Genomic DNA, 24,456 nt, shown 5'->3' with positions numbered 1-24,456 from the left:
CAGGCATAGGCAACATGTCCATGGCAAGGACTGTGAAGGTCCATGAAACATCATTAAATTGTCCACCATAGACCCCAGTAATTGTCCACCATGAGCAATGTTGGTACCTACCTTATCATCTGGAGAAAGAGATATATTAAGTTAAATCCAGAGGTAAAATGCTCTTAGAGATGTCAGGATGGGGTACAGGTGGCAGAATATTATCTCAGGGCTCCTGACTTAAAAGGTGTAGTAACTATCCCCACCCAAGAACAGAAGAATAGCACACTGGGTCCTCACATGAAAGCCTGGTTCTGATAGAATCTAGATTTTTTGGCGTTACAAGTCCAATTGTTATGAAATCATTGAAACTCTGATGTTTCCATAGCAATGTCATGCTACTGGGGATTCTATCTCCATCTATTCACCAAATACCTCTAGTTATTACTGAAACTGGAATTTGCAATGTTTTTGTGAAGCTGCACTATGGTTAGAATATAGAATGATTCGTATTGTACTGCTGTTTATGCAGCACATCAGCCATTGATTTGTTTCTATCCAACGTGAATATTTATTTTCTGGAGATGTTCCAAAACTGTCAGATCTCATTCATTCACTCACATCATTGTTATTATTATTAATGGTGCCATTAAAGAAAACAGAGCAGAGCCCTGGCCTCAACCCCATCAAGCACCTTTGGAATGAACTGGAACAGAGAATGCAAGTCAGTTCTTCTCATTCAACATCAGTGCCTGACCTCACAAATGCTCCCACAGAAACAATCCAAAATTTTGTGGAAATCCTTCCCAGAAGAGTGGAAGCTGTTTTAGCTGCAAGGGGGGTCAACTCAACTACATATTACTGTCTATGTATTTAGAATGCAATGTCATAAAAGTCCCTGTAGGTGTAATGGTCAGGTGTCCCAATACTTATATAATATATATATACACTGAATAAAAACACTATTATTGATATATTTATGAGTGGGCGTGTCTGCAGATCTCGTATAAATTAGTTTGTGTGCTGATGTTGTACACACTGCGTGGAGCGGCAATCCAGTGTTTATATTGTGTGATGACTAATATGTGCAGCGCATGTGTGCGCATCGCCGAACACACGGGGAGTGCTGGCCGGCGGTGTACGCACAGGGGCGCATGTGCAGCGAGCGGGGGGAGAGACAGCAGCGTTTGCAGATTTACAAGAGGAGGAAGAAAGGGCAGACGGGGAGAGAAGCCGGTGCTGGAGGATGGATGCCGGCCGTGTCGGCGGATCTGTGTACGTGATGAATAAGTAGGAAGATTCTGCTCCCGGGAAACAAGCGATCGCCTTGGACTGCAACAGCCGGCTAGGAAGCGACCGGGACTGGAGCGATCCGGGGCTCCGTTGCCTGTAATTACAATGAGTGGAAGCGGCAGGGAGCTGCACAAGAAGTGATGAGAAGGTGCGCCGGGATACTGCTTGGATGCTGTAGTGTTGTAGTAGTGACACAGCCCGGATAGCCGGCGGGCTGGGGTAGGGTCCGGTCCCTGCTGCAGCATCAGATGGAGACTTTAAATACCGAGCCCCGGCTGCAGAGCCTTGCCCAGGCTGAGAAGAAGAGGCTGAACCGAGCGCCTTCTCCTGCCAGACCCTTCTTGAGGGACAGTCACACCAGAGGACCTCCTGCTAAGCCCTCGGTTCTGCCCCCCAAGTCCCCCAGCAGTGGTGTCAGGCATCCGTCGGCCGGGGTCGGGAGCCCCCACAGCCGCTTGTCCAGGCGCAGTGCCCCCGGAGCCAAAGAGAAACCCAGCCCGGCAAAACCCAGCACTGCCAAAGCCTCCCTAACTAATAAGAGGGCGTCCAGGCCACCCCATGGACCCGGAGAGACCGGCTGGAAAGGGGGCAACAGCCGGAGGGAGCACCCCCTGCTTCATGCGCCCTCCTCCCCCCAGCCGGCAGCAGCAGGTGCCAGCCGCAGAAGGGTGCAGCGCTCCAACACCCCGGTTCAGGGTCTTTGCAGCAGCCTGGTGCGGGTCAGCCACACCGATAGCAGCTCCGACCTCTCCGATTGCCCCTCCGAGCCGCTGTCCGATGAGCACCGGCCGCTGCCGGCTCACAGCAGCGACAATGAGTCAGGGTCCAGCGAGCAGGTGGCGGCTGCAGTGCCGGTGATAGTGCTGAACGCGGGGCTCGAGAGGCAACACGGAGCGCCCCCCAGCGGTGGATCAAGGGAGGCTGGGAGCGCGTCCGGCAGGGGCCCCGCGGCAGACGGTGCGGGGCAAGATGAGGAGCTGCTCAGGGAGGTGGAGGAGCTGCGCTCGGAGAATGACTATCTCAAGGTGGGTGTAGAGCGAGGAGCCACAGCAAGGAGTTATCATTGTTATAATTATCAATATTAATATTATTATTAAGGAAGAGATGACTTTCCATATCCCAATGATAACAGCAGAGAACCGCACTACCTTCCCTATACACTCCAGCTGCCAAATATTATCTTTTATTTATACGTCATCATACATACAAATTATCTTTTACAATACATACATCAAAATAATCTATTATTATCTTTTATTTATATAGCACCAGCAGTTTATGCATCACTTTTTACAGTACACTCAGTCTATTACTAATTATTATTTATCACCTTTTATTTATGTGGTTATTTACACACTGCTTCTTACAATACATACATTCAAAGGTGATGATAAAACTAGAATTGACAGACTAAGACAAACCGATACATTAGCTAAAGACTCCATTTTTATAAACCCTAAATCCTGAAAGTATGATAAATTGTGTCTTTACTATGCTTCCTACTACAGAATCAGATTGCCACGATGACCATGTTGCTACTAATCCTTTAAAATCAGCAAATCACGCATTTTAAACACAAATGGTTATGGCAAGTCACTTTGACAGACCTACCTGATTCCGTGTAATTCTAATGGTATCTGAGTCATGTCTGCAGGTGGTATTGTGTGTTAACAATCACTTTACAACTCACTGCAGAGTCCATGTACAGCCGTGTTTTGCCCATGGGCCCCTAGGCATGGCATCTTTACCAGGGCTGCTCACCTCCTGCATTAGTTTTTTTTTCTAGTTTTTGTTAAAAACTGAACTTTGATTTATAGCTTTTGGGGATGTACTATAAGGAATGGCCATAAACCGTTTGCAAGTTCTTCCTGGGCATTCCTACTGCTGGCTCAGGGTCTCTCTCAGCCACCTAGAATGCCACCAGATACATCTAGGCCAGCATAATAGTGACAGCATGACAGATTATCCAGAGAAGTAAATGACGTGCATTGGAGATGGTACAAATAACGATTGTATTGAACCCCCACACAGTTAACAGGTGCCTATTGCTTAGAGTAATGACACTGAAACAGAAACATATAGAACAGAAATGATCAAATACAAAGTTGAGAATATAAGTAGATCGCACCCAGCAAACAATGACAAATGTGCTACGGTAAAAAATGGCAAATTTTGCAATCTAGACAATGAAGTATTTTTCAGAAAATAGATGGAGCCAAGTTTGCAAAGAAAGCAACATAGTTCAATCCTTCGGGCCAATAGAACTGGGTCCAGATAGTGTCCTACTTACACTGAATAAAGAGAATCTCTTCTTTATCATTTCTTAAGGTTGCTGTCAGAAGGTTAAGTTGCCAGCATTGGGAACAACTGCCGGGTCGCAGTGGAGACCCAAGTTTCAGACCGGTTTTTAACAGGCTTCATTATTTGGGTATATTCTTAAAATATTCTATAGACCAGAGTTTGGCAACAATGCTAATTGTTTGAACTACAAACTTAAAAAAAAAATGATTTGTGCACCGTTAGTGCAAAATGGATAGAGATCTCTGGTGACATTACTGGCATAAGATGTACAATGACAACACGAAGCTCACTATACTCTTACTTATATTTCCCATTGTGAGAAGAGGTAGAAAGGTTGTTTCTCAATCTCTTCTCTCTCGATCACCCCTGCACTGTGATTAGCTTCTGCTGACGAGGAGGTCAGGACATACATGTACCTCCGGGCAAAGCGCTGCTTTTCCGGGTCACTCCTCGCCCCCTTCTTCTCCTAGCACGTTACATTACATCAGCAGACCGCCCACTGACGTCGGTAGACCCGCTCACCTGCTACCTGCGAAGGTGGGCATCTTGACACATCTTTTGTGGACCTACCTGTATGTCTATAGGGTAGTTTTAAAGGGAATAGTCTAGTGATGCCAAGAGGACTTCCATCAAGAGAGCAAACCGTCTTCCCCTAAGAATGTCCTGTAGTCTTCATAAGCATTGTAATGGTCTTAAATAAGAAGATTAAATACTAATTATATAAGACAGAAGTAAATCTAGTTAATAAAAGTTTACTCAATAAACAACGTGAAAATACATTGCTTCGTATCACCAATCACTTTAATGTATATAATGAGTCTTTAACTGTAGATTAGAAATAAACAGTTATTCTAGTTATTTTATATATTTACAGTGTAGTAAAACACAGTGACATCCAATTACAGTTTATGGCCACAAAAGAAAAAGAACACCTTTGCATCTATCAGTTATTTTGCTAATTAGAGGATGCATTATCTGTAAAACTTAATTGTTTCAGGAAATCAAGATCTGACAGCACTTCAAAAATCTATAATAAATAAAATTATGTTGGTGATGCAACATCCATCTGTTGCCATAGCAGCAGCAACTAGTGAATTTTTAACCTTAACAGGTCTTTAGGTATAGAGAGAAATCAGAACCCCAGGGAACCTTTGATGTATTAATGTATTATTCCCTATGATGATGATGGAAGATGGAGGAGCAAAGGATCAGCTATGTCATTACTATGACAGATATCAATAGAACGTGGGTTTTTTCAAGTAGAAAACTGTGATTTCAGAAAAATCATTCAAGGTATCCACTGGAAACGATACCCGATATTTATTCTCCAACCTCATGCCATCAAGTGACACCTTTTTTTCTTATTTTTAGAAACATTTTCAACCCAGGGCTTGTTGAGTAGCCATTTTGTTTCACATAACGTTAGATGATATATGCTTTTTTTATATTGTATAAATAATGCTATATTTTATATAAATGGTCCAATCAGCAGGAAGCATCACCATGGATGCTATGGCGATAAGACCATTTCTAAGAGTTTAGGCTACCTCACCTGCGTTCTAGAAGAAAGATGGCAGCTCATAGCAACCCCGTTTTGTTGATTACTTCAGACATGCTACAGCTGTGCTCAGACCTGTAGCAGAAGAGGACTACATGGTGTCCAAAGGGAAACATACCTGTAATGAGTGCTTGATGTATTATTTCCCTTTAACCCATGGCTTTTGTCAGCATCTTTTGAAATGATCATTTTGAATACTGCTGTGTAAGTAATATGCCCGTGTTACTAGACTCCCTGAAATCTATTTGTGTTATATCCTTCACGACACTAGCAGAGACAATGAGCAGTGAGTCGCTATTACCCTGCCCCCGTCACACAGAACCACTTCCCCGTGAAATGAACAATGCCGTGGCTTATTGGTACCCAGTTAAAAAGCAGAGACCTTCACATGCTTTCCAGTTAAATCAATGATACTGAGCTGTATACCGGCACGCTCAGTCACTCCCAAGGACACCGTATGTAGTGTGTGTGTGTATACATATACTGTACGTGTGTGTATGACACCTACTGCCAATAAACATGCTTAATACAGGCTCAGGTTGGCTCTTGGGTATTTGTCCTTGGCTCATGAAAATAGAGTGTGTGTTAATACGTCAAGGGTTATTGATGTATGAGAATAAAACTGAAAACGCCAGAACCCAAAGATGTAAATAAGATGGGGATCGGGGGCTGGGATCCTCCATCCATATTTTTCTATATCCCAGAGTCCTCAGTTCAGATTCCTTATCGCCTCATTGTGCTGCTTGATTCACTTTAATTAAGACCCAAAATATCTTATTGATTCACATTACGCTGCTTGACTGATTCTTAGTCCTTGTACCTCCTAGAATTGGCGATTCAGCACTGGATTACCTCTCCTGGAGGACAGATAGATAGCAAATGGCTAGCTGGAAGTAGGAGTTCCATATACCGTAAATCTTGGGCTGTTCTTGTTGGATTCAAACATATTATGGCAAAAGATTTAATAACCTCATGCTAGTGAATGTTTGCAATATTATCCTCTTGACTTCGGTCCTTGACAGACATACAGCTGTACTCAACAACTTCACTGCACTGTTAAATTGATTTAAGAATAATTAACATTATATAAACTGTTTTCATTGTCTTCCTTACACGACAACTGCATGGAATGACACTGTCCTATATGAGTTACACGTCTACCGCTTTAGAAGTAAGTATAATGATCTAGAGACAGCCCTTAACAGCCCTTCATGTATCTGTATTTCAGTAAAGGCTATTTTAAAAGTAATGTGTATTTGCTCCGCGAATAGCTAAACATAGACTAGCAGTCATGCCTGTCACTTATACCAATAAACTGTTTTCTCTGTGACTCCACTGCAAAAACTCAGGGCTCAACTGCAACCAAATAGCTGCCTATACAGCCTGAAAATAATTATCTTGACCCTTAAAGGATCAGTCTAGCTCCATTTTCATGTTAAATGCATATTGGAGTCCTCATTGCATGGACTCCAGTGAGTTTCATTGCATGGAAATTGGAAAATGCTTTTTTGGTCATATTTGACTCCTCCCCCCGCTGCCTCTTCTGCACGCAGGGAGCATTCATCAGTACACTTTTTGCATACGCTCAGTAGAGTTCCCATTCTAGTTATTGGACGGTGAGCTTTCGTCAAAATCAAAGCACGGCCTGCCAAGCCATTGTTGTCCAACTGGTAGCTTCTAGGGTCAGTGCAGCTCCACAGGAGCTAAACCTACAGGATCCATAGCATTATGTAATGAAACAGGATAGTCATACCCATTTTCCCAAAGCATTTCACAGGCATCAGCACTCACATGCGTAGGGGTCTGGCATGATTCACGTGCGCTTCTCCTCCTCTGACAGCTGGGTTTATGATTGAATACAGAGCGATTGACAAGATAGCTTGCCAGACAGACTAATGTCCTGGATCAATAAAAGGGCATTAAAGACGATGCATGTATTTCCCATAAAAACACTCTGCAGGGAGATTGGGGGAAGGGAACATATTTTTTATCATTTCAAACTGTAATATAACCTAAGCCTCCAACTTTGTGTGTTGCTACTAGTATTCCCTTAATTCCGTTTCTCATTCAGCACTGTAGGATTGAGTGCTTGACCCTTACATTACATTAGTCTACTGCATCTCCATGCCGGTTTGATAGTGTTCTACTGTATAGGCAAGTGTGACAAATGAAAAGCGATTGCCATTCAAACTAGATTCAATTTAGAATTCAGCCCCAAATTCCAACGCTGCTTTATAGTACAGCAACCAGCCCGTCTTATTATAAATCCAAGAGTTTTATGTAACAATGCAGTATTCTTGTTCATTTTGCATGAAGTTGTTCGGTTCAGCTGTCCAGCAGCGTAGCTCTTCATATAAAAGATTGCGTATCCATTATTGAGCTGTAAGCGAGAAAACCGTCCCCACCGAAGTGATCTTTCCTTTCATGTTGTGCAGGCTTGCGTTTGGGTTGGACGGGCTTCGCTTCTCCATTAGCTCTAGCAGCCTTCTAGGATAATGAGCAGCGTGTCAGAGATAAATTGACTAACAGTGGGATAAATCCCCATAGTACCGGACCTTTCATTGAGCGTATTCATTTCTCATCAAGTGCGGGAGCAGCGGAGGGGGAGGTGTACTTATACTGTTTAGTAGGTCATACTGGATTTTCTGTGAACATGCAAATTAACCCTTTGTATGGAGGGGGAATCCAAGTATCCTATATACGCTTGGTTTAGAGGAGGTACATTTCTAGCTGTAACATAATTGCAAAACGGATTTCTAATGGTCTGTACGCCTGTGAAGATATTCCATTAAAAAAATTGTTTGCGGCTACAATAGTCATTTAGAACATTAATGTCTACACCATGTTTCTCATCCATTTCAGTTGCTTTTCTTTTGAAAAATAAGGGCATTTCTAAGTGGCCCCAAACTTTTGAATGGTAATGTACCTTCTAATTCATTATACCCAATACAGCAACTCGTGATCTGGTGGACTGTAAAAAGAGGCCGGAAAAACATCAATTTCCCTGTGTTATCTCATTTTGTGTCCTTTTGACTGCTAGAAGACTTACTGCCGTATCAGTTACCCAAAGTAACTGCCAGAAAGTTTTAATATCTTTAGGCAAGCACCACTTGTCACTCCATGGTACAGGATTAGTGCTTGATTTTCGACCTATGTGTTTGTAATTTGCACAGCTCTTTATATACAGCATATAATTATATAGGATGGAGTACGGCATGCTTAAATTGGCCAATGCATGAAGAAGGCCCTTCTTGCATCCCATTCTACAGCACAGAATATGATGGGCCTTTATAAATCAATAAATAATAACTAGAGAGAATGTCCTGTTCACACACGTTTATTGACTTCCTGCAGGCCCTATCATCTTATTGTGCCTCATACATTTCATCTCATTGTGCCTCCATTATCTCATACATTTCACTTTGCTAATCCAGACCGCTTCCTGTTTTCACACATGTTTAAAGGCCAATATTGTACATTACGTTTTAATAGAGGCTCGTGGAGGCAGTGAAATCTCATGTTGATGATGTCTTACCATCTGTTAAGGAAATAAAATACTTTTAAAATAAAATAAAGCAGAGTACAAATAAATGTAGCATGTTATCGTCCCGGTAGAACACTATTGCTTTTTTAAACACCGATGTTAGCCGTTTCTTAAGGGGTGTGTTTTTTCCAACTACAGTATTGGTGATTCGTTCTCTGCTGTTTTATCAAATGATATGCTGGCAGGTGATTGGCCTTATAGCGATGTTGCCACCTAAGCACAGATTACTAAGAATTGCATTTATAATATATTTCATTGGTACACATGATTTAGTCAAAAATATTTATATTTATCTATATAAAACGTGGAGAATATAATGATAGTTGTTTCATTTTCTTTTATGCTGAGATACAATATTTATAGGAGATACAGCACCTTTAGTGACATTATGGACCCGGCAGAATGGGTTATTTTTTAGTTCTACAGTATACATACTCCACTTCTAGGTAAAGTACTTGATTATTACCTTTTTTTCTTCTTATCCTATAATTGATCCTTGTCTCTGTGTAACCTATAGTCAGATGACTGGGACTGTGATGTGAATGAGAAGTTTGGGGGGGTATTCTAGGTATCAGGATGTTAAGCAGAGATTTCCTGCCAAATGCGTACAGGGAAAAATGCTACCAGTTACTCGTTACCCGGTCATCATATTGAAGTAGCGTTTGGGGCTTCCCTTCTTTGAGCTTTGCCCCAGATGTTTTAGTGGAGATCCAGCAGGAGCTGACTCATTCATGGTCTACATTGATCTGATGACATCTAAGAGTCCTAATTATTATCCCTGTTATCCCTGGTTGAATGCAATGTACCTTTAAATAATGACAAGTCAAGGTTTCCATGAGGGCTGGTGGTAGAGCCATTTGGGTAACACATCTGATCAGTCGCTACATAGAAACTGTAAAGGGGTAATATTTAAATAATCTCAGGATCAGCTCATTTAGAAAGTTTCTAGGTATGCTTATTAGGCAGATGCCAAGCTGTGATAATTGTGAGTCCTTTCTGGGCCATGAAAAAAATCTTCACCCACTGCATGCAAACCAAATGATCAAACCCTTGATACAAAGATGAGTTATTACAGCGATGCGCGCAGACAACCTCCACTGCTACCCGGGAATTCCGCCGGGGCTTCTATGAATGAGCACCGGAAGGTCATGTGACGCCAGCCGCTCAGTCATAATAGCCCCAGAGGAAGTGCCGGCAGCAGCGGAGGTTGTCTGCGCACATCGTTCAGACGTCCACCAGCTGCCAGAGAGGAGGATCCAGGTCCCCTGCAGTGTTGTGGGAGATCTGGATCTTAGTCTTGTAGTCTTGATTATAAGACTACCTCAAATATAAGATGATTTGCTCTGAAAAAACCTTGTCATATAATCGAGCAAAAACAGAACATAGGCATTAATATGTAGTTGGTCTCCCTCTTTAGAGCTATAACAGCTTTTACTCCCTTGGAAAGGCTTTCTGCTGGGATTTTTGCCCATCCATCCAGTAGAGCTTTTGTGAGGTCAGGCACTGATGTTGAACAAGAAGGCCTGGCTCACAATCTCTGTTCCAGTTCATCCCAAAGGTGTTCAATGGGCTTGAGGTCAGGGCTCTGTATGGGTCGGTCAAGTTCTTCCACACCAAACTCGTCCAGTTTTGCTGGAGTGGAAAAGGGTCTTCCCCAAACTGTTCCTACAAAGTTGGAAGGATAGCATTGTCCAAAATGTCTCGGTGTCCCCTTCATGGTATGTAACACTTAATACTGTCCATGACAGTCTTGTAAGCAGGAGGATAGGTCAGCAATGCAAGGGATACTATTGGACAAACTAGCTGCATATCAGACATGTTGTGAAATAATTACAAATCAATGTTTATTGTGGCATTGTTTTTTTAATATCTTACGTACAATTCAGATACTGTCCATTCTATATGTACAAGATTATTTGTATTATTTGGGTTTATTGAGAAAAAAAAGATAATAGTAAACATACACCTGCCAGGGGAGGCAAATATTTAACACCCAACTAATGGGTTTACTGTTGTCATAACTTGCAAATGTATCAGACTGGCTCTAGCATTGTAGGTATTTTATATATTGTAGCTGATACATAGCTCCATATGCATGCAATATTAATTGGTTGAATTACCATGGAAACACATGCATTTCCCAGCACAGCTGGTGACACAGTGTCTTTAGTAATGGTGTGAAACTAGACAGTCATCCATCCGTAACCTCAGTTTTTTTTTCTTTTTTTTTACACCTAATCTACATGCGCGACACCCTTATTGTATTTTACAGGCTTGCTAATAAAATCAAGTAGGACTGGGGGATATGTAAGCATTGGATCAGCTGTCAGATTAAAATGTCAACTTGCTTATCAGTGGCAAGTGGCTTTTGTGCCCTGCTGGTCACAGCTGGGTCTTTTGTATATATAGAATTGGCCTCTTGTAGAATACATCAACTTTATGCTTGCCACATGACCTCAGTTTCTTTATTATGCTATTTAATTGGCTTCCTATCCTATTTGATATGATACATTACAGAATCTTCTGTATCATCTGATAGAAAGTTTTTTTTTTTTCTTTCAGAAGACATCAATAAGTAGCAATGGTAAGCAATTCACGGTGTTACTTTCTGCGATCTGCGCACTATTCTTTTATTAAAGCTAACAAAGGCACAGAAGGGTCATCAACTGAGTTAAAGGGTCAATTTTCACGGTTATGGTAAAGGTTTGGCAGGGGGTATCAGTCATTGTCTTTGAGGGCAATAGTTGTGCTATAATTCTAGAAGAGCCTTATTATGTCTCTAAATAAGATATAATTAATTGATCACCATAGTATAAGGATGAGTAATATTCTAGGCTTTAACCTAAAACTCAGTTTGTGACCCCAGGGAAAAGACTGGGGTGACAAAAAATCCTGCTTTGCCTATGTTAAAGATACCACAGGACTTTTCATTAGTATATCTTCAGTTGATCACGGAAGTGAAGAAATGTTTGTGACAAAACCCTAAATGCCTCCATATGGTCCCAATCATTATTTTTTTCTAATTTGCCTCTGTGGCATATTAATTTGAATAAAGGATGCACAGTTTTGTTGGTTTAACGTATTATTGTTTTTTTAACAGATGTTTCATCATACCCAGTGTTTGTTTTCTTATTATTCTTCTTGTTATCCAGTAAAAATATAGTTAATTTCAACAAGTGAAATGTCACATTGTAGTGAAGATGCTGGTCCAGCGTGTGTTTCCAAGGCAACGCAAACACGTGAAGAGAGTCATTTGGGAACAACACGCATAAACCTATAAGAATGATAGCATCATTTTAAAATGTTGATCGTGTCCCAGTCATTCTTCCCTTGTCCTCGTGATAAAGGGGTCCTGACTCAAACAGACTAAAGGAACGGTATGACAAGGGGGGCATCCTCGTTTGTATTACATGCAGAAGCAAGTTGCGACTGTCTATCAAGTTGGCAATTAACTCCTCACATATCTGCCAATTTATTCATTCTTCTGAGGATTAATTGCATAAAATTAACACTAAACCTTTTATGAAGCTTTATCAGTTTCTGTGGCATCAACATATCAGCCCTTGCTTTTGTGACACCCAACGCGCATTACTTGCAAACTTTTGAGCAAAGCAAAATTGACCTGGTAAATAATTATTTCTGCAAAGGGTTTGGACATTCAACATTACCAACGATGAAAGAAAAAATGGTGTTTCTAATGCTGCTTTTAGTTAGCTTTAAATTCCGCAGAGCAGATGGAACAGCACCTTTTAATTATAGCGTCATCATATTCCAAAATAAAGAATGTTATTGGAACGCTCATCAATCCACTTGTACCTAATAAATCTGCCATCAGACCGAATGTTATCTGCTTTGGTGACTCTCTGTATTACGTGCTTCAGATCGGGAATAGTGAGGGTTTAAAATCAGGAGCATACATAATGTCACCACCCATGAAATAATTATCATGGCAGCCGTTCTTGAATTGATTTACATAGGCATACATAGCATGAGATAACTAGCTCAGTATACCAAAGATGTGCCCTGGTATACTGTCCACGTAGATACAGTACATCAGGGGCATTAAACGGCCCTCCCCGGGTATTTCACTGGGCTGTGTAGTGTTCAGTGTGAAAGGACATATATTGCATTGTGCTGGGTAGATTGCAAATGCATTGGAGGTAGTAGACTGTGCTCAGGGCTTATGATGTGCAGAAGGTGTTAAACTTTGCAGGGAGGCCGCACATCAGAGCTGCTACATTGGCCGTTTCCACATCCAGCTGGCGAGTCTTTTAGGTTTATTTTAGGGAGAGTTAACGGAAGAGTTTCTAAGAGAGGTTTTTGTCCCAACTCTTTGGCTTCGCTATACATGAGGAAAGGTCAAACCCAACAAGCTTGAATGGCCCTGCGGTAAGCATAGTTAAATCACACCTACTTGAGAGAGTACAAGTTTATATACTGGAATATGCGTTCTGCTGCATGGGACACCAGATTTTCCCTTTAAACTAAAATGTAATGTAGATAAAACTAACGAGTCTGATTCCAAAGGTGAAGGATCATTAGTGATTTAATGTCTGTCATTATCCCCCCATCATTTTTGTTTTTCATGACTTGATTCTCTTTAGGGATCATGCATTAACCTTTTACTAGCCACAAAACAAATCATAGATTTGTGATGCTTTCTGTACCCATTGTGCTTGAATGGCCACGTCTGTCACTTCTCCTTTATGCAGAGAATAAATCAATTCCAAAACCTCCCGTCTGAAGCAGCTCATTTAAGCTGTTAGCATTAAAACCGAAAGTGTCTGCCCCCTTACCTCTTTTTACTGGGATTCTTAAAGGTCCACGGCCCATCTGTGATCGACCATCTGTCCTCCACCTGCACCTGATTTATAATCTCCTGGCACATTTCCTCTCATTTGTTTACTTTTTGCTTACTTTAGACCAATTACTCCGCCTCTCAATACAGATTTTAATGAACGCTCCACATTTTTGGACTATGGCTTTTACTTTCCTAAATAAAATCCAAAGAGACACCATTTAATCTTCCATTCTTTCTTTATCGTTGTAATATAATTCTAACTAAAAAAAACAACACAGCTCTTTGGAATCAACTCTTTTAATCGCCGTAGGCTCTGAAGTTGGATTATTTGTTTAACGTATAAGCAATGTGGTTTGCAATTTAGTGTTTAGTCCAAGGAATGTATGTTTTCAACATTTCAAATGGCCAAAGAAGGACACACTTGTTTTGTTAATGTGCCTAGAGGGCTTTATCAAGTCTCTTTATGTGACTTTGTGACCTATTGATAGTTGTTTATAAATAATATGTTTTACTTACATAGTTTAACACATGTGTACAAATTGTGATAAGCTTATATCCAACAAACATGAGCATCATCAGCATACCTGGGAACTTTATGGCCCTTTGCGGGATGCGGCAGGAAGTCCCGCTGATGTTGATGTGCGATCCTGCTTCGGCCACGTGAAATGGGCAACAAGTCGGGAGAATCTGACTGCCTCTTCCGCGACCCAGAGCTATCTGGTGGCAACCCGGAGATCCAGACTCCCAAAGTCTCTGGGCAGAACGCAAAAGAGTTCCCAGGAAAGGGAAGATGGACAGATCCCACCGTGAGCAGTCAGACTGCGTTGTGCACAGCTCTTAGTGGGCTAGTTCCAAATTACTTATTGCAGTTCCAAAAAACTGTATGTTTTTATAAACCCACCAAGTCGAGTAAAATTTTCTGAGCTTCTTCCACATGTATTTATTGTTCCCCTTTTGTTAAGTTTCTGCACCTCTTTGGTAGAGAGAGTTGAACATAAAGTTAATTAATTTGCAAGTTCTGCCACCTTCCTACCATATCCACTGAAATGTTGCTACTGATCTGAAAATTACATAGGTTCTTCTGTTTTACCATAACGCAGTATGGTGTTAAAGTAATGTTACCCGCCAGGCTTAGGTCATTCTAAAACCTATTTTAAAGTTTGATTGAAAAAAGGTGCTCCTAGAGTGGCAGTGATACCAAGTTGTCCAGATCATGAAATAATATCCAGAATAAGGGATTACTTGACAGATGTTAAAATAAAATACTCATATATAGAACAGTTTACAGCCAAGTACTGACTTGATGGATAATTGAAATACAGTATGAAAGTCCTTGTTCAATTAAATATAGGTTCATGACATTTTTGAAGGCTGAGGCAATGTCTGCAGTTAACCCATATAAATTATGAGGTCATCAAATCAATGGGTTTCCTTTACGGTGTGGATGTCTTTGGAAAATCATTTTAAATTGTTAATTCATGGGGTTTTTTTTGTTTGACCTTAGAGTTTCTCAATAACTGGCACAAAATAATGTAATCTTTGGCAGGATTTGTAGAACCAGAGGACGTTCCAGCTGAGTAAAGGGGGGCAAGTAGATCCAAATAATTGGTAATCAATCGCATTTAATGGCAGACAATACCTATTATCCTGAGAGACCAGGAGATGTTTGATGTTGGCAAGAACTCGCCAAACCCAGCCTTATTTCCTCTGTGGGGTAATATTTGAACTGTGAGTAATATTAAAGAGAGGGGCTATAACAGACTGTACACGTGAAAGAATACTTCATTTACCATTATTCTACCAGACATATTGTCATAGATGGGAGCACTCCAGTTTTTAATTGTGGCCCTGGGTTTGATTACGGATTGCCTTTTGCACTCTTTCTTAGAGAGGGTGTGATGGTTCATCGCTCTGCCAAGTCATTCCACCAGTTTGCTATTCCCAAACCCGTTATGCGATTTAGGTTTATGTCTAATGTGGTGGGCACATTGAAAGGGGAGGGAGACTAGCCAAAGGGTGTGGAGATCTGTAATCCCGTTGTCATTTGCTCCTTGCATTGTTGCATAGTTCATAGAGGACACAATTCTCCTTATAGCAATAGTAGTGATCCCATAAAAAAGATCTGCTCCCAATAAGTACGATTCTTCTTGGTTATATTAGTTGGGCGGAAAGACCAGAAGGTATTTTTTATTTTTAGGCTAGGCTTATGGGAACATCTCCTTTTAAATAAATTACTCTTTTTTTGTGGCATTTCCACTCATTTATTCTATCCCTACTCGAGCTGCCGCCAAGCCCAAAAGTCAGCCAATTGGTAGGTATGGTAAACATGAATGTATGTAGGATCAACCAGAAGGGCACAGTGAGCCCCATGGCATGGGCTATACATCACCACATTTTGTTTAAAGACAGGACGTTCACTGACATTTAAATTAAATAACATTGCCAATGATGTAACACTGCCAAAATTAAAACAATGATAATAAATATGTTTTTATAACCAAGTGATTAATATTAGAAAAGAGCATGGGTTAACATGGCGTGTGCACTGTGTATAATTGTTGTTTTTTTGTTTGGTTTGGTTAATAGGATACTGTGTCTATATTAATAGTTGGAAGGCTGGCTGGCTGCCTTGGAAAGTATTCCTTCTCTGCATCTTTGCCCTGGCATACAGCACCTCCTTCCTGCCTTAAATTCAGTGCAAACCTAATAATAGCGTCTCCTATCCCAAGGCGGCAGGCTGCTAATGGAAGAAGTGCATCTCTGAATCGGAGTATTCTGCTCTAGACTAATCTGTAAAATATCGGTTTCCGGTTTATTCTTCCTGTACATCAGCGTAGCTTGCCGTAAATGCAATGTATATTTGCTATTAGTAATATGCCCTGGGGTAATAACAAACAGCAAGATGACCATGGATGTATTTAGAATTCACGTTAACACTTTGAGGATTTATATATAACTGTATAGATACATATAGATATATGTGTGTATGTCATATGACATGTTTGTATACAGTCACACTGCAGATTATTCCTCATGCTATTTGTTATACATATATACAACCTAGTAATCATTTTTTAATTGTATTATACAAATTACCCCTGATGTTCTGTATCTGGGAGCGGCCATCATGCAGGCATGTGTGGCCTTGCCCTTATGATGTTTGTTATAATAGCATTACAATGGAAACATATTAGAATTAGCTCTACCATGTTAAGGAACAAAGGCAGCTTGGTAGGGTGCCAACCTTGTGCAGGGTGCCATTACCCGATCCTCACCTATGTTAGCAAGTGAGCGCAGGGGTTATTTATGTGGCAGAACCCTAGCGCAAGCCCTGGTTTTAAGTGGTTTTCAGTGCTGGATTTAATGCGATTTTATTTTACCGGAGACATTATCTTTTTCCCCTTTGGCCTTCTTTTATGCAAGCACCATCAGGGAACCCAACACAAAATCCAAAAAGGAGGAAAGAAAATATATTATTTAGATAGATCACACATTTATACGCTTATCACGTAACTGATAACTGGATCCCTTAAAATGTCTCATTGTAGAACTGTAGTTGTGTCCATGCTCTTACATCGTATGTAAATGTGAGTGCGGGTGTACCGGATTCTTCTTTAATCCTGTCTTTTGTACGTTCTTTTGTATTAGGACGAGCTTGACGAATTGCGAGCTGAGATGGAGGAAATGCGTGACAGCTATCTGGAAGAAGATGTTTACCAGTTACAGGAGCTCCGCCGGGAGCTGGACCGAGCCAATAAGAACTGCCGTATTTTGCAGTATCGCCTCAGGAAAGCAGAGCAAAAAAGCCTAAAAGTTGCACAGACGGGCCAGGTAGATGGAGAACTCATCAGAACTCTGGAACAAGACTTAAAGGTACGTCCATTAAGAGACTTCATGCTCCCGTTTTTGTTGTTCCTTCTCTTTAATATTTATACCTACAATTATATTTTATGGATTACAATAATATACCATGATATTAAATATGTGAAAGTGGTTGTGTCACCAAAATAAACATGCCATTTATCCTTATCGTCTACTGCGAAGATGCTGTATCCCAACATGCAATTCCGTGCCACTCCAGAGTTGGACCAATCCAACATGATAAATCCATGTTAAAAACTGTGACCCAGAGTCACTTTTTATACATATCCCATTGCTATTATGTTTTAGAACTGGTGTAGAAAACAGTAGAGATATTAGGTCAGTGCCCCAAATTATTGTATCTTAGCTCATTTCAGGATATAAAAGTCTACTGGCACCTTTTTATGTTATTTTCACATTAGAATCAATAGAAATATTGTAAGGAGAGGTTTCATCACTGGATCCATGGTTGGATCTGTGGTTGCAACCTATTCTAGTTTTCTCTGTTGGCAAACAATGCAGCTTGGGGATTCTTAGTATATAATACAGCTGCCAAGAATATATCCGTGATATAATAACCTTTATTTATCAGCAAAGTATTTCTTTTCAGACATTGCTGATGGGGCGCAAGAAAAAGCTTACTTTCTACTTAATGAAAATGTTTTTGTAATGGGTGAATAATAACATGTGACGGATCTAAGGGGCCGTCAGGGAATCTTTATTTTTCATTTTCACCATTTATCCTTCAATGAATTAATAACTTTTACATGTAACTCCCACAGATACACAAAGGCCCTTTTTCTGCTCAATGGGCGGATACTATTTTTTTTAGTAAGACTTGAATATATCATTCATTTTATTCATATATAATATAATTTTGAATATATCATTAATTTTGTAAGACTCAGATAATGCGTGTTAGCTCAAAAATACTACCTACATTAAAAGCAAGGCCAAATCCTGATTAATTAAAGCTTCTTGAACTTTGACCATAGTATCGCTGACTTAGGAAGAGATTTTCAAAGGAATGCTAACGTTTATACACAGTTCATGCCTTTATAGGCAGAAGCTTTTAGAGCTTGTTTGTGACCCTTTTTCTAGCTTAATCGGCTACGTGTGCTATATTTGTGTCATTCAGGTAGCCAAAGATGTTTCTGTCCGACTGCACCACGAGCTGGAAAATGTGGAAGAGAAGCGAATCAAAGCAGAAGATGAAAATGAGCTCCTGCGACAGCAAATCATTGAGATGGAGGTGTCCAAGCAGGCGTTGCACAACGAGCTGGACAGGACTAAGGAGGTGAGGACCCCTATGCAATGATCTAGGAAAAGCCAATTTGTGGGTCCACAATAAGGAACCAAATATATATCGTGTGTATCTGTGTATATATATATATATATATATACAAATACCTGTAATGTTTGCTAGAACCCCAGCTTAACAGTGTCTTCTAGGCGGATGGCCAGATTTTAGGCGTCCTACTTGGGGGACCTGTATACAGAAAGCAGCTGCCATGCTCGCACAGCCTAAAAGGGATGTAATCGTACCAAGCACAGGCTGCTGTGCTCACGGTGGGGGAGGATTCATCACATTCTGATATTCCTGTGTGACTGTGGTGTATGTGAAGGCGTTCTGGTCTTAAAAAGAAATGAGGTTCTCCCACAAGACAGTCTCCTTGAATATAGAACATTGGTGTTCTACATTTTCTATTCCTGTGCTGCTCTGGCACTCACTACACCAAGAACTTTAATTTAATTAGGTTGGGTCATTACATCCGTCGACAAAAAAATGCATATTCTTAACCCCTTACCTACCATTTCCTATAGGTGTAAGATATAAAACAATGTTAGAGAGTGTGTTCTCATCAGCCATCTGTGGTTAAAGGAGAAAATGTTTTTCCTGTAGGGACGTTGGTAGGACACAAAACTGCATTCAAATTATTGCTGTCCTGGATCTTGCTTCCTGGGAACAACCTTAATATGCGATAAACTGAAAATTAAACGTTTATTTATATTTCTACACAAAAAAAGAAACATTAAGCCTCTTTGTAAATGCAAATCCAAAACCACTATTCAGCTGGCTGAGCGCAGTTTTGTTTTTTGTAGATATGGTAGCTGTCTCAAATCTGAGTCTGCAAAAGTCACTTTGGAATCACTTTCCTTGGAAAATAGGTTATTTAGTCCAAGATACCGTGACGTTTATAAAAAATGTAAAAAAACTAGGTATGAAAACAGTAATTACATAGTAAACCTCTTTTTCAGACTTGGAGCTGGGAGAATCATTTTGTGTGATCGGCAGCTGCTAAAAGATGTATTGTGTTTCATATGTATGTATGGGACCTGTGCTTTTGAAACTGCCAAGAAAACGTCCAGACGGTTGCTTGGCCTGGCTTCAGATAGCATCGGGGTAACCCAGCTGAATCGCACAAAGCGCAGGGAGGATTAAGTGCAGGACAGCAGCTGCAGCGGACTTTGTTGTGAATGGTTCAAATGATTTTGCTGAAAGAATGAATGGAGCCGGCCTGCTAGCGAGAGAAAAGGAGAGGGGGTTGTTTTGTATCAAGCTGTTGGATTCAACAGCTGACAACCCCTTCATTATTAATAATGAAAACAGACAATCCAATTAATTTAAGTATTAACGTTACGATACGCTGCTTTCACGTTCTCATACATTCCTTTTAGATTCCTCAACTTTGCTTGCCTATAGATTACGGGCTCACCAAACAAAGTTAAATGCTTCTCTTATATTTTTTGCTATTCTGGGAAAATTCGATATTAATGTTCCAACTGACATATGAGTTATTGTTGATTCAATTGCTAATAAGTGTTGATAATCCTCACATATCTGTTCAGAAGACATTTGCCCACACGATTGTATTATTCTTAAAGAGGAATTTTTTTTAATTAAAAAGCATTAAGTTATGTGTAATACATAATATTAATGTGTTTTCTAAAACCCCCATCATTAGCAATTTATCACTTACCTTTATGATTCATGAAAGTACTCATCTACCGATCCTCAGGTACTGTGAAGCTAGTCCTCCGACCAGGAAGCATCACTACACTGGTTACATCACACACAACATAGCTTGCAATGTAATCACATCAATGTGGATGCCATCAATGGTGCCCAATGATGTTTAGTGGGCAGAGGTGGCGCAGGCTGCCTGTTTAGTGGGCAGAGATGAAACACTTTTTTATGTATATACATGGGGAAAATTTTTTTTTATATAAATTCAGGGTTTGTAACAAAGAAATTGTTCTAGACAGGTGCTTCCCAGAGAATATCCTTGCATGTTTATATGCATACGATTAGCACAGGGGCTTAAGACGATAGCCTGATTTATCCTGGGAATTAAGATGGTCAAGAGTTTCTTGATGTGATAAAAAGGTCAGATTGCTCATCCGTCTCTTAAAATATGCCCGATATAGCACACATACAGATGGGAAGGGTTATTCCTGGATGTGTTTCAGCTGCGTTTTATACCTGAGAAAAGGCTGACGATAGAAACCTGTCGCGTGCATGGAAACTATGATCAGTATTTGTGCTGTTAAATCCATAAACAATATGAAATATGTTTTTTTCTATATCATCTTGTTAATGCTATACATGATTTTTTTCAGTAGCTGATTTGTCATTTGTGCGTCGGGTAATGCATTCATCAGTACTGAAATCGTGTTAGAAAAGGCAGCCTTCTCTAAATACGTATAATAATCCTTCTTGTGAACTGCATGTGTGCCGCAACACCACATGTATATCTAATATACAAAACTGGGAATGTCTGTTACTTATGGAACCACAAAGAGCTTGCAATCTTTAAGGATATCAGGGTGAAGTACATACATCGATCAAGACCGAAAAAAATACATGGGGTGCAGGTGAGGAAAGATACATGAGACTCCTTGGAGGAGATTGCTGTGTACCTGGGAATTAACCAGTAAATCATAGGGGCTCTGATACCTCCCAAGTCATTGTGTGTGTGTGTGTGTGTTAGTATGTGTGTGTGTGTTAGTATGTGTGTATGTGTAAGTATGTTACTGAGTATGTGTAGGAGGAGCTTTGGAGGCTTTGTTAGATAAGTGGAACGGGGTTTTTATACCTAGAAAATGACAATGTATGATATTAATGCATTCATTGCTTTTAACATTTTTGTCCGCTACAATGAAACCATTAGAAAATATTTTTTTACTAATATATTAGTTAAACAAAGCCCTTGTTTCAAGAACACGTTTGTGAGCCAAAAAATAATTTACAAACTGAGATTTCAAGCAAATGTATAGACCAAGGGAAATAGTAAATAGGTCTATACTTTATAAGATTTTTTTCCATTCAGTGTCTATTTTATTTTGATTCTTATAGTGCAGGGAATTAACGTTTTTCTATATTCTTCTCAGATAACATTGCACAGTGCCGGGCATACATAAATTATTCAATGCTGTGTAAAAGGGAACTTCCACCAACCCTTTTATATCCTTTTCTTATTGTCCTATGGATGTGAGGAACGTGCATGTAGTATTTTTTTCAAAGTTCTCATGCTTTGCCAAGGCTCTTGGAGATGAGAACACAGTGCTAATTGTGATGCAAACTGCAGCATAATCATGTAAATATTTATGCCACGAATTGTCTCCAACGTCCTTACCCAAGACACATATTGTTAGAAAGATAGCAGAATGCATCTGGACCATACAATGGTTTAACATTTGGTGTCCATCTAGGAGAGATGGCACACGACTGTAGTGAACACTGGATTTTAGTGCCTGTCAATCGCATCAGGAACACCCAGCAATACTTTATGTGAGTTCTCTTCTGCTCTGACACCTACAGAAAACCCAAAAATGGTGAGAGTATACCTCTCATCATACCAGAATTTGGTGACATTGGAAAAAGGTGAGGAAGGCCCATCTCCAAGAAGCCTATAATCTAAATAATTACGCAGAGACGCGCCTAGTAGGAGACATGAAGTGGAAGGCGTATAAATCATGTCTTTATAAATTAAAGAACAAGCAGACATGGTTTGGGGTACAACATATACAAGCCAACCAAGAAATTGTCGCAGACCACTTTTTCCGGACACCATACAAAATGTGTCCTATCCAACACGTGTTCACTGAAAGGAACCACGTAGAAAACACATACAAAGAACACAGACAGGACCCAGCCGCCTGAACTTATCTGGAATTGGTAAACATACAAACTGGTTTCGGGGTGGTATCCCATAATCTTCAAATCGGAGCGGCCCAAGAGGTAACTGGACCTCTCTCTCTTTCCAGCCTGCTCTCCCCGATGCCAGCTGTGACTGGCAATTTTCTTTCATAGACTGGATACATTTTATCTTGTTAAGAGTGCCCTTAGGACTGACATCCTCTGCATGGGATGTATGTATTACTGATCATATCTCCAAATTACAGTACGATATAAAATGTTTAGATAAAGAAACATGGTGATAACATTGTCACTGGTAACAGAACGTATCCTCTCAGCTGCAACTGAAGTATTAGTTGAGCTTGGTATAGAACCTCGTTGTTACCCTTTGCTTTTATCCATTTTAAAGGAAATGATATATTAGGTAAATAAAAATAAAAAAAAATTTTTTTACAGTTTTTATTTTGAATTTGTGTAACTCCTTGTCTTTTTGTTCATCCACCTTTTTATCCCTTGTCTTGTATTCTTGGCAGTTTGTTGAAATAAAAGGCGTATTGGGTAACTGTTGTCAATTAGCATGATGTGAGTGCATTATTTTATTTTTGTCTGGGGTGTTTAATTGCCTTGGGTTCTCTGGGACCTGTTCGTATGGAGTCAGACGGATATGCCGCACGTCACGTCAGTGCTTTTAAACTTACCGGAAAACTTGGGGGAGATTCTTTGACAGCAGTTGGGTGGGAGATCAGGTCTACTGATGCTTATGTGGCAAAGTTAATAGATTTACTCCAAGCCATTGACATCAGATAAGATCCTGATGCTTATGCCTGCCGGCATCACATAAAAGGCTTGAATAATACCTTTATTAAATGTTAACCAAGTGCCGCCTTACATATATTTGATTTTAAACTTGAGTGTTTTATTAAATAAAATATAATTCAAACTTTCCAAGACACTGCCCTATGCTGTAGCTTCAGCACAGAGGGTTGCATTTATCCCCCCAATTTAATGTACCTATTCAGTCTGGTACAAACACAACTGATGACGGTTTGCAAAGCCTGTCTTGCCTCTGTTGCCATAGCAGCACCTGAAATATGTTACTTTTTATCCAAGATGCAAGTCATTTTGGTTTAAGATTTATTTTTGTATAGCAAATATATAGTGTGTGTATGTATATATATATATATATATATATTGCACCTAGAAAGGAGAGAGGGAATACTATACATAAATGTAGTGTTTTTGTCAATAATAGTAACTGAAATGAAAGCGTAATATGATTTGGTTAAGTGTGCAATGAGTACGTTTACTCGGACTATTAGATTATAGAAATAAGAAAGCATGCTGCGTGATGCACTGGGGTTTGTTCCACCAGTCTGTAGCGTAAAAGCCTCAATGAAAGATTTATCGATACTCGGTCACTCAGTACCGGAAGGGGTAATTACCGGTCTGCGATTAATAATTCACTACATGTCTTCTCTTCCAGCTCAGTTTGAGCTAAATGGGGACTTTATTGCACAGGGTAGTTTTAGTTCATAGATATAATCATTAAAAAAAAGAGGTTGCCTTTAATGAACTCATGTTCAATAGCCATATATAAAGGAAGCGGGATTGCTGACCCTGGCAGAGATCCCATACAGCATAGCGTGTGTTTGTTTGATTCATCTAAGCCTGCGGGTCTTAACACATGTAAAATCTTGTTTGCCGCTTGCTTTCACATGGGTATATTTAAATAGCCTACATGTATGGCTGTCAATTTCCACACCGCATTATACATTAAAGGGTTAACACTATGAGTTAGTTTAAATATACAGTGTGTATATGTATATATATATATATATCACATACATACAGCGTATGTATGTGTGTGTGTATATATATATATGTATATATATGTGTATATATGTATATACATATATATATATATACATATGTATATATATGTATATATATATATATATACATATATATACATATATGTA

At 40.0% G+C, this 24,456-nt stretch overlaps 1 protein-coding gene across 4 annotated transcripts in view; it reads left to right on the top strand.

The window, feature by feature from the left end:
- Nucleotides 1–1,219: 1,219 nt before the first annotated feature.
- The window catches only part of MTCL1 (microtubule crosslinking factor 1), a 63,115-nt gene continuing 39,878 nt past the window's right edge, over nucleotides 1,220–24,456 (top strand). For all 4 annotated transcript variants that reach the window (XM_053466469.1, XM_053466468.1, XM_053466467.1 and 1 more), the window contains exons 1-3: nucleotides 1,220–2,297; nucleotides 17,125–17,349; nucleotides 18,476–18,634. In XM_053466469.1, the coding sequence (XP_053322444.1) occupies nucleotides 1,521–2,297; nucleotides 17,125–17,349; nucleotides 18,476–18,634 (1,161 nt within the window). In that variant the 5' untranslated portion in view covers nucleotides 1,220–1,520. The remainder of the gene's footprint in view (nucleotides 2,298–17,124; nucleotides 17,350–18,475; nucleotides 18,635–24,456) is intronic.

Source organism: Spea bombifrons, chromosome 5 (assembly GCF_027358695.1).
Source record: "Spea bombifrons isolate aSpeBom1 chromosome 5, aSpeBom1.2.pri, whole genome shotgun sequence".
In the NCBI taxonomy this organism is placed as follows: domain Eukaryota; kingdom Metazoa; phylum Chordata; class Amphibia; order Anura; family Pelobatidae; genus Spea; species Spea bombifrons.
This window is presented reverse-complemented; position numbering and strand designations above follow the sequence as displayed.